At 45.4% G+C, this 15,458-nt stretch overlaps 1 protein-coding gene and 1 long non-coding RNA gene across 2 annotated transcripts in view; one reads left to right on the forward strand and one right to left on the reverse strand.

Annotated features, from left to right (window-relative positions):
- The window catches only part of LOC147216592 (GDNF family receptor alpha-4-like), a 30,599-nt gene extending 25,799 nt beyond the window's left edge, over positions 1 to 4,800 (forward strand). The window contains exon 8 of the mRNA XM_086177484.1: positions 1,731 to 4,800. Within this exon, the coding sequence (XP_086033610.1) occupies positions 1,731 to 1,961 (231 nt within the window). The 3' untranslated portion in view covers positions 1,962 to 4,800. The remainder of the gene's footprint in view (positions 1 to 1,730) is intronic.
- The window catches only part of LOC147216591 (uncharacterized), a 92,815-nt gene that overhangs the window by 28,808 nt on the left and 48,549 nt on the right, over positions 1 to 15,458 (reverse strand). The window lies entirely within an intron of this gene.

Raw genomic sequence — 15,458 nt, forward strand, 5'->3', positions numbered from 1 at the left:
ATTATTTTATTTAATATTTAATTTTATTTTATTTTATTTGTATTTCTTATTCTCCCCCCTTTTTTATACTGTTTATACAATTTCCTACTATTATTTATTATTGTTAGGTTTTACTTGAAACTCTGGCACAACAATTTCTTTCGGGATAAATAAAGTTGTTCCTACTTTTACTCTTAAATATGAAATCCTGCTGTTTAGCCACGATTAGCCGCTACGTGGGCCGTGTTTTTGACACTCGATGTTCGACTGGAAATCCAGGAATGGGCGTCAAGTAAAAACACACAATTTTTTTTGCACGCGGTTGTATTTTAAAATAGTTTACAAGTCACGGATCTGAAAAATAATTCGATGTACGGCGGCGAGGGGGGAAAACACGACGTGCGGTAGTGCAATTCTCTGGTATTCGCTTTTCATGCCGCTAAATAAAAGTAATTGGATCGATTGAAGCTGATATGACGGTGTTTCAATTATAACCTCGGAGAGAAAAAAAGTTTCTCACCTCAGAGTAATTGCGTTCCCGCGGGTATTTGTCTCCACGTGAAGATGGAAAAATGAGTCGGTTCACGCGTCAGTTCATCTCCAGCAGGACAGATGCATCTCAGAGTGATTATCAAAACACACGCTGTCTCTGGTGTTGTTGCTTTACTGCAACGGTCGGATGCATGAATAACACACTTTTGGAAAATTCCCCCAAAAAAGATGATCGATATGTTTGGATGGATAAAGAATATGATGTGTGGAAATTGATTGTAATGTGCAAATCAAGTTAATAATCATTATTCTTAGTAATATCAATGTTGATGTTTATTAATATATTTAAAAGTGTTATTATGAATTAATAATACACATAATAACAACAACAACAACAACAACAACAACAGTAATAAATATAAATTATAGATACAACTAATATAATAATGTTATGATTTTATCATTATAATTATATTGCAATTTATGACTATTATCTTGATGATAATATTCATATCGGAACATAATATATTAGATTTGCTAGTGTAATGAATATTACACATAACAATATTGATAATATGAATAAATTGTAAAATAATTAATAATGTAACAGTAATAATCATATAAACTTATAAAGTCATAACATATCGATCATCCTTTCGCCATTACCGTCATCAATTACATTGTAATTTATTACTATTGATAATATGATAATATGATCACACCATTTGATGTGGATGACCGAGAACCTCCACAATTATAATTATTATTTTATCACTACCCCAAAACACCCAAAGCATTACTACTACTAATAATAATTTATTCTTAGAATTATTAAGAATATTATTAATATTATGGAAATACTGTAACTATCATTATTATTATTTTTAAATTATATTGTGATTTCATGATTGTTTTAATATTGATACCACAATGTTATCATCATCATTAAATTAAAGATTTATAATTAGTATCATTTTAAATAATAACTCCAAATAATTTCCTTAAAATTGTAATTAAATTATACTGTAATTCATGATTGTTTTAATAGTGATAATAATAATAATAAAAGTAATGATACAATAAATTTTTAATCATAATCTTTATAATATTATCACAACGTTATGATTATCATTAAATTAAATATATATAATCGGTATCATTTTGAAGAAAGTTTCCAACGGAAAAAAACTTTTCCCGGAAAAACGACCTTGTCAGATCAGCCAAAATCCTGCCTGAACAAACTTTCTTTCTTCTCCCAGATGGAGGGGAGTGAAGAAGAAGAAGAAGAAGAGGAGGAGGAGCAGCAGGAGGAAGCAGGGAGGGACAACCTGAACGTCATCCCGCCGTACTCCGAGAAGGATTCCAACATGGAGTCGGGCGCCAGGGGGAGCGGCGTGGAGGGCGGCGCCGCCGCTCGCGCCGCGCCGGCGTTCCCGCTACTGCTGCTGCTGTCCGTCCTGGTTCTGGACTGGGATAGCGGGACCTTCTAACCCCCCTCCCCCCCCCGCCGTCCTCCCCGTCGCCTCCCCCCTCATCCTCCGCTCACTCCCACGGCCAATCACGTCCCTCGGATTGAAGGGCGAAGAAGGAACGGAAAGAATCTCCCGTCGTTTGAAAGCGCCGCCGCCGTACTTTTTACCGATCCTGCAAACACGGACTGGTGCGCGCGAGTGCACGAGTGAACCGAGGAGTGCCGTCGAGGGCAAATACTCTTTCCGGAGCCGACGCCGCCGCTCTCAAAGTGCAGCCCCGCCGCCGCCGCCGCCGCCGCCGCCCCCTCCTTTTATGACAAGTGCGTCGCCTGAGGCGGCGTTCACTTCCCATTTCCCGAAACCCATGAGCGGCTGAGCGCACGTGGCATTTTTGATTTTCATTTCATGACTCATGTCCCATCCGCTCCCTCCTTCTACGGTTCACCCAGAGTCGCTTTTTACAACCCGCCGATCCACACCTGCGGCGCCAGGTAGCGGCGAGCTAGCCCACGCTGTACATAGACGTCCCCTAGCATGCTACGGATCCGCGGGATGCTAACTGTCCCGAAGCGAAAGCGGCAAAAACTACTTTCTCGTGCCGATCGGTGCAATTTGAACGCCGTCCTTCGGCGTTCGGGTGGCGCCGAGCCCCCCCCCCCCCGCCTCCCCGCCGCTGATGAAACCGTCCAGCTGCTCGCGGTAACACTCGCCCCGCACGAAGGCGGCGGTTAATGTGATGTCACCATGACAACCAAGTACATTACGCGGAGGAGCGGTCTTCTCGACCTTTTTGGCTTTTCGTACCTCGCGCGCCTCCGAGCCGAGCGCCTTTGTTTCCGTCTTCCTTTTGTGAACGTGTCACCGGTTATTATTCCCGCCGGGGTGAGTAATGAGCAAACGGAGGGAGGAGGAGGATAAAAAGAAAAAAAATAACGAGATTAAATTCCAAGGTAGAAATGAAGAAAAGGCAACATAAGCAATTACGGCCCGATTCAAAGTACTCAGCATACGAGGGGAGGGGGGTCTGGAGCGAGGCTCGGGGGAGGAAATAGCCAATTTACTGCTGTCATAGCCTCTCAATTCTTTATCCTTAGGAGATATGTTCCACTTTGCGAGGGTGGGACGGACGGAGGCCGCCGCCGTCGAGCCCCCCGGCTAAAGCTCAGCGAGCCGTCCTCTCCGCCGCCTGATGGAACTTCTGCTGATCTTCCTATTTATTTTTTTTTTCTTTGCGTCCTCCGGACGCCATCATTTTGTTGTTTTTATTAGCATCGCTAATCGGGGATGGGTAACAGCATCGTTGCCGTAGTCCATTTTTTTGTCAGCTCGGCTCGGGATGAAAAATTTTGTCCGTGTGTTAAAAACGAAGAATAAGGCGTCAGAGAGGCGGCTAGAAACCTAAATCGAGCAACGTCATCGTCCAATATCGGACGTCCGGCGTTAGGAGTGTCATAATGCGCACATCTGAGCTCACAGATTCTCAATTTTGGGCTCGGGATTCGGACCGAGAGAAACCTGCCTTGCTTAACATCCGATGACTGACGCTTGTTGTGTAGCTCGATTAGCAGAGAGCTTAGCATTGCTAATAGCTCCATCGATCCTTGTGGACGCTAAGAAGGAGAAAAGTTTGGTTTTCAGCCGTCCAGACAGCGGGAGAAACCTTTTCTTTGTTGTTTTAAATGACTGTTAGCTGTAGAACCAGCATCCAAAGAGAGGGGAGATGTTTTGTCATAGACTTTTTGGAAACGTAGCTTGCAGCTGGTGACGGATGGACCGCTCCTGGAACCCCTGTAGAAACCCCTGTTTGTACGTGGAGATGAGGCGTGGACCTCCGGACAGGACGAGTGACCGACGCCGGGACGGACGAAGGACGTTGGGCGGCGGCTTGCAAAACAAAAAAAAAAAAAAAACCAGAGCAGCTTCTGGAAAAACATCCGCTGCAAAAGTGACACGGCGTCAACATGAATGTACAATCCTTGTACATTTTCGGGAAGCCAGACACAACTCGTTCATTCATCCATTCGTTCATTTTATACCGTTTATCCCGCTGTCAGGTTCGGGGGGGGGCGGAGCCTATCTCAAACGTGATTGGCCGACAGGAGGGGTTCACCCATGTAGATCTCATCCGCTCATCTGGACAATTCAGGGTCTCCAATGGACCTTCTTGCTGAAGGTGCTCAATTGCAACTCCAGGAACAAGAAGAAGACAGCATGGCGTCGGTAGAATTCGCCGTCCGCACGCCGCACGCCATGGATTTAATGGCCGCCGTCTACTGCCCCGCCTCTTTCTGTCTGAATCCGAACTCGAAAGTGACCTCTGAACTCGGCGCCGCCCTCCAGCGGATGTATCGCCCATCAACCCGGGCGCCGTGAAGCACGCCGCTCGAAACGGACGTGAACTTAAATCAGCCTTTTTGTCAATAAGCACCAAGCTGTCACTCACTGCATCCCGTCTGCTCTGGCCTTAACCACTGAATATGCGTTTACACTTCGATACATATTTGTTTATACCTGTAAACTATGTAAAATAATGTTTGTTTTTCTTTTTCCATCAAACGTGGCTCTCGCTTTTAACGTGTTGTTTGGGTTGATTAGTCGTCCACACATGGAATATGATAAATGATAAGAACCTCGTAGACGTTCCCGCGCTTTTTGATCGCATCCGGTAAATAAAAACCTTCCACCTTGTTTCAAAAACAAACAAAACAAAAAAAAAAAAAAAAAAAAAAAAGTGCTGAGTCGTGTCGGCTACAGCGTGTGATGTTGGTGTAACTTTGTGACCAAGCAAAAAAAAAAAAAGCGTGTGGTTTGTTTGTTTTTTTTTTGTTAAAGGAAGAATAAAAAAGACCTTGACTGAGTCAGGAGAACCATACGCCTTTGAATTAACACAAAAACACACACACAGACACACACACACACACTCCTGGCAGTAATGTAGTTATTCATTCATTCATTCATTATCTACGATTCTTATCCAATCCCAACCGTTAACTCAATCATTCACAGCACCCCGAAAGTTATTTGAAAAAAAAAAACAAATCAAATAAAAGCAAAAAAAAACAACATAAAAATAAAATGACAATATTACAATTAAAAAGAAATACCAACAACTGCAGACACACTCGTACTAATTCATTCCACTTAAACAAAATGCATTAAATGTAATAAATGTTCTCTTTTTTTCAAATAACAAAAAACGTTATCATCTCGCCACAATGCAAATAAATAAATGAATGAAGTTTGATTCATTAGGTGTAATTAACTTTTTAAAACAATTTATAGTCTTGCCCCAACGCCCTCAAAAGAAAACCAATTCAATAAAATTAATTAAATGTGATTTCTAAAACAATCCCTTGGCCTATCTGAAAAAAAAATATATATATACAAATCTGCATTGAACTAGTTTAGGGTTGTTTTTTTTATTTTTATTTTTAATTCAAAACTTCTCAGTGGCGCCGCGGCCTTGGTGTGTTGTTATTTCCGGTCAGAGTTTTATGTTTCTACGCAAAGCAAATGAAAGAGTGAATGCTTGCATTGATCATTATGGCCTGTGAATGAAAGGGTAGAACATATAACATAAATAAAAGAGTGAATGGTTGTATGTCTCAATAAAACACTTGAATGAGAGGATGAATAATTGCGTCTCTGTGACGCGTGAATATTGTTGGTATCAATAGGACACCTGAATGAGGTGTGAATTGATGTATATCTATACGAAGTGAATGAAAGAGTGAATGTTCGCATCGCTTTACGACATCATGAATGAAAGAGTGAATGTTTACATCGCTTTATGACATGAATGAAAGAGTGAATGTTTGCATCTGACGTGTGACTGAAAGGGTGAATGTCTATTTGTTGCATCATTTTGTGACGTCACGAATGAAAGAGCGGTTGTTTGTCCACATGACGTGAATGAAAGGGTGAATAGCTGTGTCTCTTTGTGATGCGTGGATGAAATAGTTCATTTTTTTTCTCAATAAGACACATAAATTAGGGTGCATTGTTGTATATCTATATGAAGTGAATGAAAGAGTGAATGTTTGCATCCCTTTATGACATCATGAATGAAAGTGAATAGTTGCATGTCTCTATGAAGTGAATGAAAGAGTCAATGTTTGCATCTCTGACATATGAATGAAAGGGTGAGTGTTCCTATTTGTTGCATCATTTTGTGACGTCACAAATGAAGAGTGGTTGAACGTCCACATGTTGTGAATGAAAGGGTGAATAGCTGTGTCTCTTTGTGATGCGTGGATGAAATAGTGAATGTTTTCTCAATAAGACACATAAATGAGGGGGAATTGTTGTGTATTTATATAAAGTGAATGAAAGAGTGAATGGTTGCATCGCTTTATGACATCATGAATGAAAGAGTGAATTAGTTGTATGTCTCTATACGTAGTGAATGAATGAGTGAATGGTTGCGTCTCTGATGTGTGAATGAAAGGGTGAATGTCCCTATTTGTTCCATCATGTTGTGACATCACGAATGAAAGAGTGGCTGTTTGTCCGCATGTCGTGAATGAAAGGGTGAATATCTGTGTCTCTTTGTGATACGTGGATGAAATAGTGAATATTTTCTCAATAAGACACATAAATAAGGGTGAATTGTTGTTTGTCTCTATATAAAGTGAATGAATGGTTGCATTGATGACCAGTGAATGTTTGTCATTTTGTGACGTCATGAATGAAAGAGTGAACGGTTGTATGTTACTATGACGTGAATGAGAGGGTGAATGTTTTTTTTTTTCTCTCCATGAGGCCTTGTGATGGAGAAACCCCGCCTCTCGACCAATCACAGCAGGGATTCACAGACCCTAGGAGCGCCGGATGAGCCGTATGGATAATAAATGAGGATTCTGCAGGAGGATCAGAGGGATGTTCTGAGGACGCATCATCACTTCTCATTCCCTTCTTACACACACACACACACACATTTTCAAACGCCGGCCGTTGTGCATCTGTGTTTTCTGATCTCACCGGGAAAGAGCCACGCCGACGACCAGAAAACAAACCCAGATGTTCCTTTCAAAACAATTTTGTACATTTGCATCACCTCGGCCGTGCGCGAACGAGGCGGCGCCTTCATTTCCAGGAGATCCGAAGGAGGCGACGGGGAGGGAGGGGACGGATGGAGGGCGTCCTGCTTCCGTTTGTGTTTTCTTTGCCTCTTCAATCCTCCCTTGGCTGAATTTCCCCGAGTTCCCGAGGAAACGATCAGCGGACGCGGCGCTCATGTTCAATTATCTCATATTGATATTAACGTTCAGCTGGTTAATTAAACACCCGGCGGTGGCTGGGGAGCGCCGTTTCCGTCCACCCGGCGGCCCGCGGGGCGTCGATTCCGCCGCGTTCGGGCACTAAATCCAAAACAGCCTCCTTCTCGGCGAACCCCTCGGGTGTACGTGGTAACCGTGGCAACTCTTCAAATATCTCATTAAACGTCCAAACCTGGGCTCGGCGCCGATTGAAGGGAAACTCGCTAAAGGTGCGGACGGAACGGCGGCGTGTTCAAGTACGAGTCCGGAGCTGCGCGGGAACGCCGCCGCTTCTTTGGCGGTGCAGGAGGTCGTAGGTCACGTTCTGGATCCGCGACCCGCGGACGCCGATGTTTGTTCCGATTGATTCTCTCAAATCGAGGCGGGGTTGGATTTGGTTTTTCTTGTATTTCGGTTTATTCTGCTTCTCCGTCGGTGCTTCTGAGCCGAGTAGAAGTATCCGCCGTCTCTCCGCAGGTGGTTATAAAATTCACAATCCCTCCTTTCAAACCCGACCGGGCGTTCGATGTTTTCCACAGGACTCTCGCACGCAGAGCCGTAATGTGGTGTTTTTCTCCGTGTTTTTTTTTCTTTTTTAACCTACAAGAAAGCGGGAGGACTCCAGGCCGTGGAGAGAAACCGCCTCAGACAGAATTTAATTGGGATGTCCACCTTGATATTTCTTTTCAAATTCCTCCCGCCCGCTCTCTGGAGAAACTTACAGCTCAGTTAAAGGTACCTGTTACGAGGCTGAAGTTTTTATTTGTCTGCTCAGGAGGCTCCTCTTTGGAATATCATCATCTCGGTCAAAGGCGGCGCCGAGGGCTGGTCGCCGGCCAGCAGCGGGGGGTCGGACAAGTCTTTGCCAGTTCACTGATGTACCTTCAAGAAGGTTCGACCGGAGGTGCATCCTTGGCTAACCGTGGCCTCGGGGGCCGGACGGCTCTGTCCGCCCAGCTAAACAACACACTTGTTTTCGGAGTTTATAATGTAAACACATCGTACGGCAGAGCGCTTTGCTGAGCCGGAGGGTTTTTTTTATCAGTCCAAACTGTAAATAATAGTCATAATAATGTGTTTGTGTCGTCCAGTCTACATGTGTGACCGTGTCCCGTGGACGATCTTGTAACGAACCCCGTTATATAAGCTGTTCGGTCCATGTATGATCGCGTCGGAGCCGCATCGCATCGTAAGCTGTAAGAGTTGGACTCCGCCAGGGCTGCCATTCTGTTCAGGACTTTTAGGGACAGAATTTCTAGGCGCAGCAGGGCGTCGAGGGGATCCGGTTCGGTGGCCGCAGGATCGAGCCTCTGCTTTTCAAAGATGATGTGGTCCAGTTGGCTTCGTCGAGCCGTGATCTCCAAAGTGGAGGAGTTCAAGTATCTCAGGGTCTTGCTCACGAGTGATTGAAGGATGGACGGGCGGATTGATGCAAGAAGGCGAAGCTCTCGATTCACCGGTGGATCCACATTCCCACCCTCACCTGCGGCCACGAGCTGGAGGTAGTGACCGAAAGTACGAGACTGCGGATACAAGCTGCCGAAATTGGTTTTTGCCGCGGGATGACCGGACTCTCCCTGAGAGATTGGGTGAGAAGTTCAGTCAACCGGGAGGAGCTCAGAGTAGAGAGGAACCAGATGAGGTGGCTCGGGCATCTGGTCAGGATGCCTCCTGGAGGTATGCTAGGTTTGTCCATCTGGGAGGAAGACCCAGGACACGCTGGATGGACTATTTTTCTAGACTGGCCTGGGAACGCCTCAGGGTTCCCTGGCAGACCAAGTGGCCGTGGAAAGGGAGGTCTTGGACTCACCGCTCCGCTCTGCTGCTCCCGCGACCCGACTCCAGAAAAGCAGCGGAAGATGGATGGATGTTTCTGTAGTTGTTTGTTTTTCCGGGTTGAGCGAGGAAGTGATATTCATCCATTTATTCATTATCTTCGCGGCTTGTCCTGCACTCCAGGGAGGGCTGGAGTCTGTCCCGGCAGGGCGAGAGGCCCGGTTCACAGGAGAATCTCGGCTAACAAACTGAATTTGTTATTTGAATCATTTTTTTCCCATTGAAAATCAACCATTGATCCGTTCTCCAGCCCCCAAAAACATACCACGCTTTTTAAAATTTCTTTGGATGGGATTATTTGAGGCAAAAATACATAAAATAATAATAATTAAAGATAATCTTAATTATTGCTGTCTTTCTGTTCTTCAATCGACGTTTCCTCAACTAATTCAGCAAAAGTAAAGCCTTCTCGCAAATGAGACCCTCGCTAACGCTAACGCTAACGCTAACGCCATCAGCAAGCTATGTTTCATTCATCCAAGCTAACAATCACTTTCCTCCTTCTTCTAGCATTATAGACCTTTGCTTTGCTAACGTAGCTGCCCGTTTAGCCACAACGGCCATCTTTGGCGTATCTTTGTCCTTCAGGACGGTACAGATGGTTAACCGTGTCGACTTAGCCGTGTCGTAGCGCTTAACAACTTCGGTAACACCAGCACCGATGTCACGTTTCGCTATTATTTCCCTCTTCAGATCGACTGTAATTCTTAACCTCTTTTAAACGCCTCAAGCACTTGGACTTTTAACCTTTTCAGGATCCATAATGAGGCTAGCTAACCGAAAAAAGCCCAACAATGCGTTATAACAGGAGAACACGGAACAATGGAACCATGTAAACAACGCAGAGTAGCACACACGACTGCCGCTACGCTACAACACAAGTTTGTTTGTTTGTGCATTCGTGAACTGAGGCTTGTTGGAAGCTCCATTTAAAATTAGATGGAAAACTCTGTTAGTGGGCCAATGCGTTGGAGATTTGGAGCGTTTCGGAAGCCCGGTTTCTACCAGAAAACCATTCATTCACACGTCTTATGGGGACGCTCAAACGTTTCATTCACACCTGGACATTTTAGGGTCTCCATTCAACCTCCTGCTTATTTTTGGACCGTGAGAGAATCAATCCATCTATTTATCAATCAATCAATTCATCAACCAATCCACCAACCATCCACCTATCGATCTATATCTACCATTATCGATTATCTCATTCTCTATATAGCTGCCCATCCTTGCATCTATCTATCTATCTATCTATCTATCTATCTATCTATCTATCTATCTATCTATCTATCTATCTATCTATCTATCTATCTATCTGAGATAAAAATGATTTATACTTCCTGTTATAGACTCTGCTAGAGCCTCAAGTTCTTCAACCCCTCTCCACACACACACACACACACACACACACACACACACACACACACACACGCCTGTCTGTCACTCCACCAATAACACCCTCATCCATCCATCAGCCAGTCATCTGTCAGCCCACCCTTCATCTCTTCATCACCCTGGTGCAGGTAACATGTCTGCTCTTTAACTCTAAAATGCTAAATGTGCTTGTTGGGTTATTTCGAAGATTTATTGGTTTTTGTGCATGTGGTTGGGTTTGCACCTTCTCCTCGCCCTCCTCGACGTGACGGGACCCTAAAGAAGTAAATGTTTTTAGCTTGGTTGTAACGTGACCTGACATTTCCCCGGAGAGCGTACGCTAACCTGTTTATGCTAAACCAACCTATCACCAGTTTGCGCCAGTAATAGCATGATGTTCCCTTTTCATGTAGCACAGTATATTATTATTATTTTAATAGTCTGGGCACAACGTTGCACCACTAACATTCGGCATGACGAAGGCTCATCGACTGCTAGTTCTTTGTTGTATCGAGATATTAGCATCCGACCCGGCCGGCGCATTATGACCCAGGGGCAAATGAAGGTCTGGGTCGTTCTTTTGGATTTCAGGTTTGTTCTGGCGGCACAACAAGCCCTTAGTTGGTGCTCAGAGGGCGGCAGGGAACTGAGAGTCTGAACAGATCTTCATGTTTTGGCTGGATCCTGTCTTTGGAAACTTCTAGGCTTTGGACTAAGGCCTCTTTCGCAGTGTAGTAGGAAGGTTTGCAACTCCAAGAACCTTTTCAGAAACTGGACTGGACCATGGACTTCTGCTCCTCAGCTCCTACTACGAGGCAGGGTCTTTTTATGGTTCCTTAGGAACTCCTGTGACCGAGATGATTGGTGGGACTCATGAGCCCCGGCCATCACCAGGCACTCCAGCACAAATGTGGAGCACAATTTTTAGCTATTTTCTTGCAAAAAAATGGACAAAACTTGTGAGAAATGGAGCGACCAAGAGGTCTGAGCTCTTCTGGCCTGCTCCACCTCAGAGATGTTTCCAGGGCTTGCAGAGAAACATCAACATTTTGGGCTAAAACAAGTTAGCTAACGGCTAACGGGGTTCTTCACTTGGCGAAGCGGTGCAGGGAGAAGATAAAACCCTTTCCCGCCATGCAGAACATGAATTCATGATGTCCATGTCCTCTCCTTCTTCTTCTGCGGTGGTTTTGGAGCAGGAGGTGCACGTTTGCAGAAGCTTGTGTCCCTCCCGTGGTCCCTCACTGCCCGTGGGAATGCTAAAGCTAAACCTGTTCCCTTGGGCAGATGCTAATTCCTGGAAAACCAAACCGCAGCCGGACAGTTCAAAGAACTCTTCTTTCCCAAAGCGCCTCTTGTCATCAGTGATTCAATCGCTTTGACAATTAGGAAAGAGAATTTGTAGCTATTTTCAGCAAAATGGACAGAAACAGGGAGAAATGGAGCGACAAAGAGTTCCAGGTTCTTCTGGTCTGCAACATCATAGGGGGTTTCCGGGGCTCCCAGAGGAACATCAACAAATGCGGAGTTAGCTAACGGCTAACGGGGTTCTTCACATGGCCGAGCAGTGCAGGGAGAAGATCAAAACACTTCAGCCCATCTGATAAACCACGGTTATTATTCCACAAATGACGTTTAAGGTGCACGTCACAGCGGTCCTGTCCACAAAAAGGTCCACACGAGGAAACAAGCTCCTGGAGCAGAATCCGAGTGGGGCAGTTCTTCTCAGAAGAGCGAAAGCAGCCGCGGTATCGCTCAATTATTCTTCACCGTCAACATCACTTCCGCCCAATCAGCTTCCTGCGCGGCGTCACTCCACTTCCTGTTCCAGTTGCGTTTGTCCTCTAGTTCCTTTTCTGTTTCAACTGAATAAACCATCCCAGGTCCACCTTCTAAATTACCGCCGGGGCCTCCACACCGTTTCCTTTACATATCGTGATACTCCAACCCCCCCGGCGTTGTGTAATTTCCAATCTTGTGTTTTCAGAAGGAAAATGCTTGTGTGTGGTTTTTTTTTTGTTTTTTGTTTTTAGATCTCTCTGTCTTTTGTGCTTTCCGAGTTATACTGTGTAGCTGCAGGAGCCAATTACACCGCGGGTATTATCCCGCGGCACTGACAGCTCTGCGGGGGGGAAAAAAAAAAAAAAGCTATGAAAACATCCGAAACTTGTCATCTGTACACAAAGAAATTGCTAAATCATAATAGCTATTTCTTGGTGGTCAAAAAGATTTTGCCTTTTTTTTTTTTTTTTTTTTTTTTTTGTTGAAACCAAAAACGTCAACTCCTAGCGTGTAAATGCTTCTTTTGGGAGGGGTTTTCATCGCCCGTGGAGATCTGGATGTCCGAGTCTGCCTCCGAGGACGGGGAGGTAATACGAAAGCTGGACGGCGTCCGGCGCGGCCGGGTGAACGTTCTGCCGTCTCGGCCAGACGAGCCGGCTTGAATATTATTCGCTGTTTGGCGCTGAAAGATCGCACCTCCTTTTCTGGGAGGAAGCCTGAGTCCGACAGGCTGACGGGCAGCGACGAATAATAATCGTTATTGCCGCGTGATCGCGCGGTTTCCGCCGCGCCGTTGAGCGATGAACCTCCTCAGCGTCAGGGGGTTTGAAATATCGGGCAATATTTCTCGTCCGGGACGCGGTGATTTGGTTACGGGTGACTGATCTGAGGTCAGCCGGGGTCGTAATAATGATTCATAATAATCAGGGTGAGTCATTTATGCGGTTTTACAATCACGGTGAATCAATATGCTGTGTGTGTGTGTGTTTGTGTGTGTGTGTGTGTGTTTAAATGTCACTGAGCTTGTTCAGCACCTGTTCCCACATTTCTCTTTCCTAATTGTCATCAGCAACTGAATCACTGATGACAAGAGGCGCTTTGGGAAAGAAGAGTTCTTTGAACTGTCCGGCTGCGGTTTGGTTTTCCAGGAATTAGCATCTGCCCAAGGGAACAGGTTTAGCTTTAGCATTCCCACGGGCAGTGAGGGACCACGGAAGGGACACAAGCTTCTGCAACGTGTACCTCCAGCTCCAAAACCATCGCAGAAGAAGGAGTAGAGGACATGGACATTATCTCCTCCCTGCACTGCTTCGCCGAGTGAAGAACCCCGTTAGCCGTTAGCTAACGCCGCACTTGTTTTAGCCCAAGATGTTGACGTTTCTCTGCAAGCCCCGGAAACATCTCTGAGGTGGAGCAGGCCAGAAGAGCTCAGACCTCTTGGTCGCTCCATTTCTCACTGGTTTTGTCCATTTTATTGCAAGAAAATAGCTAAAAATTGTGCTCCACATTTGTGCTGGAGTGCCTGGTGATGGCCGGGGCTTATGAGTCCCACCAATCACCTCGGTCACAGGAGTTCCTAAGGAACCATAAAAAGACCCTGCCTGAGAGAAGGACCGAGGAGGGTTCTAGGAACTGACGTTCCTCTGCTGTCCGAATGCACCAAGAAATAGACGAATTCCTGTAAAGGTTCAAGGAGCTGCAAAACATTGCTGCAGTGCTAAAGTACCTATTATCGGTGTGAATCCATGTTCTCCCAATGTTCTCCGGCCCTGGCAGGTCTGCTCCCCACCTCTGAACCCCCTGCTCCCTGGGGCTCGGGTCCAGATCCTGGTCTGCACACAAACCCTGTGTTTATCTCTGTACAGGAACATCCTGACTACATAAGCCTTGACCTAGTTTCGGCAAGAAGATCCCAGAAGAACCCTGTGCTACGTCGTCGGCGTCCTCCCACAACCTTCTCCCCGTAATCCATCCTGGGAGCTCAGAACATCAGGAGCTCATAACTCAATTAGCTTGTATATTAAATTAAATTTCCCCTTTGAAATGAACTGAAATAAGAAATAATAATACATAATAAAAGGGAATGTAAAGAAATAGAGTGGTTTCTTTAAGTGTGTTTACCTTGAAGATCTGACGAATATGCCAGTTGGAGGAGATACCGGCCCCACACTTAATGCTACAATGCTATGCTAAATGTAACATGCACGCTTTGCTGCACTTTAAGTGTAAACTTAATTTATGGATGGAGTGCAGCCACTCCTCTTTTTAAGCCCGACGGGCTTGAACAACCAGCGAACGACTCTTCGAACGACTCTTCGAACGACTCTTCGAACGACTCTTCGAACGACTCTTCGAACGACTCTTCGAACGACTCTTCGAACGACTCTGCAAATGACTTTTCAAACGACTTTTCAAACAACTCTTCAAACGACTCTTCAAACGACTCTTCAAACGACTTACAAATCCCACAAATATCTCCTGCTTTCTCACAGACAATGCTCTCCGTCACTATATCTTACAACTTCTCCATCTGTTCACAGACGAGTCTGGAACAAATGCACCGAGCTCGTATTTTTCCACGATTCTCTCTGGACTACCTCGCAGCAGGTGCCGCTCTTTTTAAACGCCAGCGGCCACGTCGGTGTCAAACGCTCATCCCGCTCACTCAGAAAACAGATCTGGGCTCGGATCACAAAAAAATCCATTGAGCGACGGCTCGGATCTCAGAAAACTCCCGAGTTGATGGACTCGTAAGTCGAGGTCCCACTGTATTATCACTGCATCATGTTTGCGCCGCGTTAATCTCAGATTTGTCGTCAAGCGGCCAGATGCTCGGTAAACACAGCTGTCCGAGGAGGAGCCGAGTACGTATCGTTCCAGTTGTATTTGCAGAACGTCGCAATCCAAGAGCGCCTCCATTTGCAAAGCTGCAACACAAGCGTTCGGGGAAATAATTTAAAAAAAAGCAGAGTTCACGCAGTTCCTCCTGCCTGCTAAATCCGCCGCTAAATATCACGCACTTAGCCAGACCGCCCGTAAGCTCAGCTTGCTAATGTCGACACATTAAAGGGTGGCGTTTTATGAACAGACTTATATTGTGCTCATATGCCGTGGAAGTGTTATATGATGATACCATAATTTGGACTTTGTGATAATGGCACATTTTTAAGCTAAGGGCGATCTGATTTTATTGACCATACAAGCTACAACTGCAATGACACGGGTCGTTGGCGCCGCCGCCGCCGCCGCCGCCCGGCTTGTTCTC

The sequence above is a fragment of the Fistularia commersonii genome, chromosome 29, assembly GCF_037954325.1.
Source record: "Fistularia commersonii isolate RoL2024-O1a breed Wild chromosome 29, RoL_Fcom_v1.0, whole genome shotgun sequence".
NCBI lineage: Eukaryota > Metazoa > Chordata > Actinopteri > Syngnathiformes > Fistulariidae > Fistularia > Fistularia commersonii.